Here is a 2,792-nt window from a genome sequence, read left to right on the forward strand (position 1 = left end):
ATACGAACGTCACACCTTACTTTTACACCTACCAATTTAAGTTTACTACATGGCTAAGGACACTTTTAATTGATTATTCCTCATTTCCATCCGTACCTGCAGAAATTAGTTCGATTTTTGAATTGATTCGGAAGGTGGAAAATTACATTACTTTTAAAGCAGTGGATGTGGAGAGCTGAATGCATAGGAATGTTAAAGATTTGAAACTTGAACCTGACTCAACTTCAAAAGTTAGTTTAAGGAGAGAAGATTGTTCAAGTTCATATATGAAACTTCCAAGAATTTTATCTAACCGATGTGAGACAACTAACACACCTCTCTCACGCCCAAAAATGAACATTTTGGAGCGTGAAATTTACAAATGACCCAAATATAGACAGAACGGATGTCCCAACTATGGGCAATCCAACACATAACAGTACAACCTGAGCTTTGATACCATGTTAAGATTGAGACTTGGATCTAACTCAACCACAAAAGCTAGCTCAAGTAAGAAGGATTGTCCAAATTCATATATACAATTCTTAAGGATTTTATATAATCGATGCGAGACAACTAATAAGAAATCTATTATATCAACCGTTTTGATTTTTAAAATTATTAATTTGGTAATGATATGAAAATTTTTTTTTCTCCGGAAAAATTATTAATTTTTCAATTTTTTTTTTTAAAAAAAGACAAGCAATTTCAAACTACATTGAAGGGTATGACATCGTATAGTAGTGCCACATCGATTTTAGTACTTATACAATGATTCCATACAACTAATATAAAATCATCAAAAGTTTTGCCACCGTCCACTCTCTCCTCTCCCACCAACTCACATCTAGAAGAATTTATTACCTCCTCAAGCCTCAATCCCCAAAATATACATACATATATACATACATACATACATATATATATATATATATATGCGACATACAAAAAGAGAGACTGTAAGAAATAATAAAAGAAAAAAAAAAGAGGAGAGAAACCGCATGCTTGATTAGCTAAGGGTTATATATTATAACAAGTGATCGCCATTCATCAAAATGGGGAGGTCTCCATGTTGTGAGAAAGCTCACACGAACAAAGGTGCATGGACTAAAGAAGAGGATGATCGTCTCATTGCTTATATTCGGGGACACGGCGAGGGATGCTGGCGGTCACTGCCTAAGGCCGCGGGGCTCCTCCGATGCGGCAAGAGCTGCCGCCTCCGGTGGATCAACTATCTCAGGCCCGACCTCAAACGTGGAAACTTTACAGAAGCTGAGGATGAACTCATTATCAAACTCCATAGCCTTCTTGGCAATAAGTAAGCCCAATTAATATATACTACTTTATTCTAAAACCCTCGTTCTGATAGTAAATAAAATCATTAATTTCCCCATATTTTGTTTGTTACAGGTGGTCCTTAATCGCCGGAAGATTGCCAGGAAGAACTGATAATGAGATAAAGAATTACTGGAACACTCATATAAGAAGAAAACTTGTGAGCAGAGGGATTGATCCAACAACCCACATGCCAATAAATGAACCTGCAGCTGCAGCAGGGGAAGCGACAACTATTTCTTTCTCTGGTGTCACGAACCCGAAAGAAGAATTAAACATAGCTAAAAATGGGATATTGATGAACGTGGTTCAAGAACGGTGCCCCGATTTGAATCTCGAGCTCAGAATCAGCCCTCCTTATCAACAAGAACCACTGAAGACAACGCTTTGCTTTGGATGTAACCAGGGGATCAAGAACAGCAAAGATTGCAAATGTACCGATGGTAAATTAATTAGTGGGAGTGGCGGTAAATCTGGTTATGATTTTCTCGGGATAAAAAATCGTGTTGTTTTGGAATACAGAAGCTTGGAGATGAAATGAGAATTTGTTCTGGGAAATTGATCAGCCTTTCTTCCTTTTTGTTGTTTCCCCAGAGTGCACGTACGCGTAATCTTGGTGAGATATGTCTGAGTTTGTTGCAGTTTAGTGTTGATTTTTACTGCGTATATAACATAAGAGTATATATTTTAGCTTCATTTGTGTATGGTTGCGTAAATACTTGTGTAAATACATTTAAATATAAAAAAATTTAAATTTAAATTTTGTTAACTACATAAATATATATAATTTCCCAAATAAAAATATTAGGCAGTCAAGAAATGTTCAGTACAGACAGAACCATTGACTGAACCAATTTTCTTTTTATGACAAATCGAAAATTTTAGTTATTTCTTTCCATCAGTAATCGAATCAACCAAAATTTTTAAAAAATCGAGTTTTAATTAAAAAATATAATATAAAAATTAAATTAAATAAATTTTTAATTTTATTTAAAAAATATTTTTATTTATAATTCAATTGTGTAATAAAATTTAATTAGAAATTTGTAATATTTATATTGTTATAAACTTTATTAGAAAATTTAATAATATTAATTTTTTTAATAAAAAATTGGTTTGTTTAGTTAATTGAAGTTTTATATTAAAAATCGAAAATGAATTGAACTAAACGATATTATAAAAAACTAAAACCGAATTTCCGAATAAATTTTCAGTTCGGATCGGTTATTTTGGCTGAATTTGATATCTTACTCACTCTAAATTATAATTGATATATGTTACTTGTCGATGTCTGCAATTTTGGTTTAAAATTAACTTTATAGTTTTTTTCTTTATCCCTTTAGTTACCTAACTAGAAATTTTCAATTATCCCAAATATGTCCAACAAATTTTTTTTCAAATCTCATAATTACCCAAAAACTCTATTATTCTAATTAAAATAATCGCAATACAAGCACTATAATAATTACAATATCAAT

The 2,792-nt window shown here is 32.1% G+C and overlaps 1 protein-coding gene across 1 annotated transcript; it reads left to right on the forward strand.

The window, feature by feature from the left end:
- Positions 1–769: 769 nt before the first annotated feature.
- LOC142526786 (myb-related protein 308-like) lies at positions 770–1,984 on the forward strand. The gene is made up of 2 exons (XM_075631375.1): positions 770–1,297; positions 1,390–1,984. Exons 1-2 carry the CDS (start codon positions 1,035–1,037, stop codon positions 1,853–1,855), a joined length of 729 nt encoding a protein of 242 aa, XP_075487490.1. The 5' UTR covers positions 770–1,034; the 3' UTR covers positions 1,856–1,984.
- The last annotated feature ends 808 nt before the right edge of the window (positions 1,985–2,792 follow it).

The sequence above is a fragment of the Primulina tabacum genome, chromosome 15 (genome assembly GCF_025594145.1).
Source record: "Primulina tabacum isolate GXHZ01 chromosome 15, ASM2559414v2, whole genome shotgun sequence".
Lineage (NCBI taxonomy): Eukaryota > Viridiplantae > Streptophyta > Magnoliopsida > Lamiales > Gesneriaceae > Primulina > Primulina tabacum.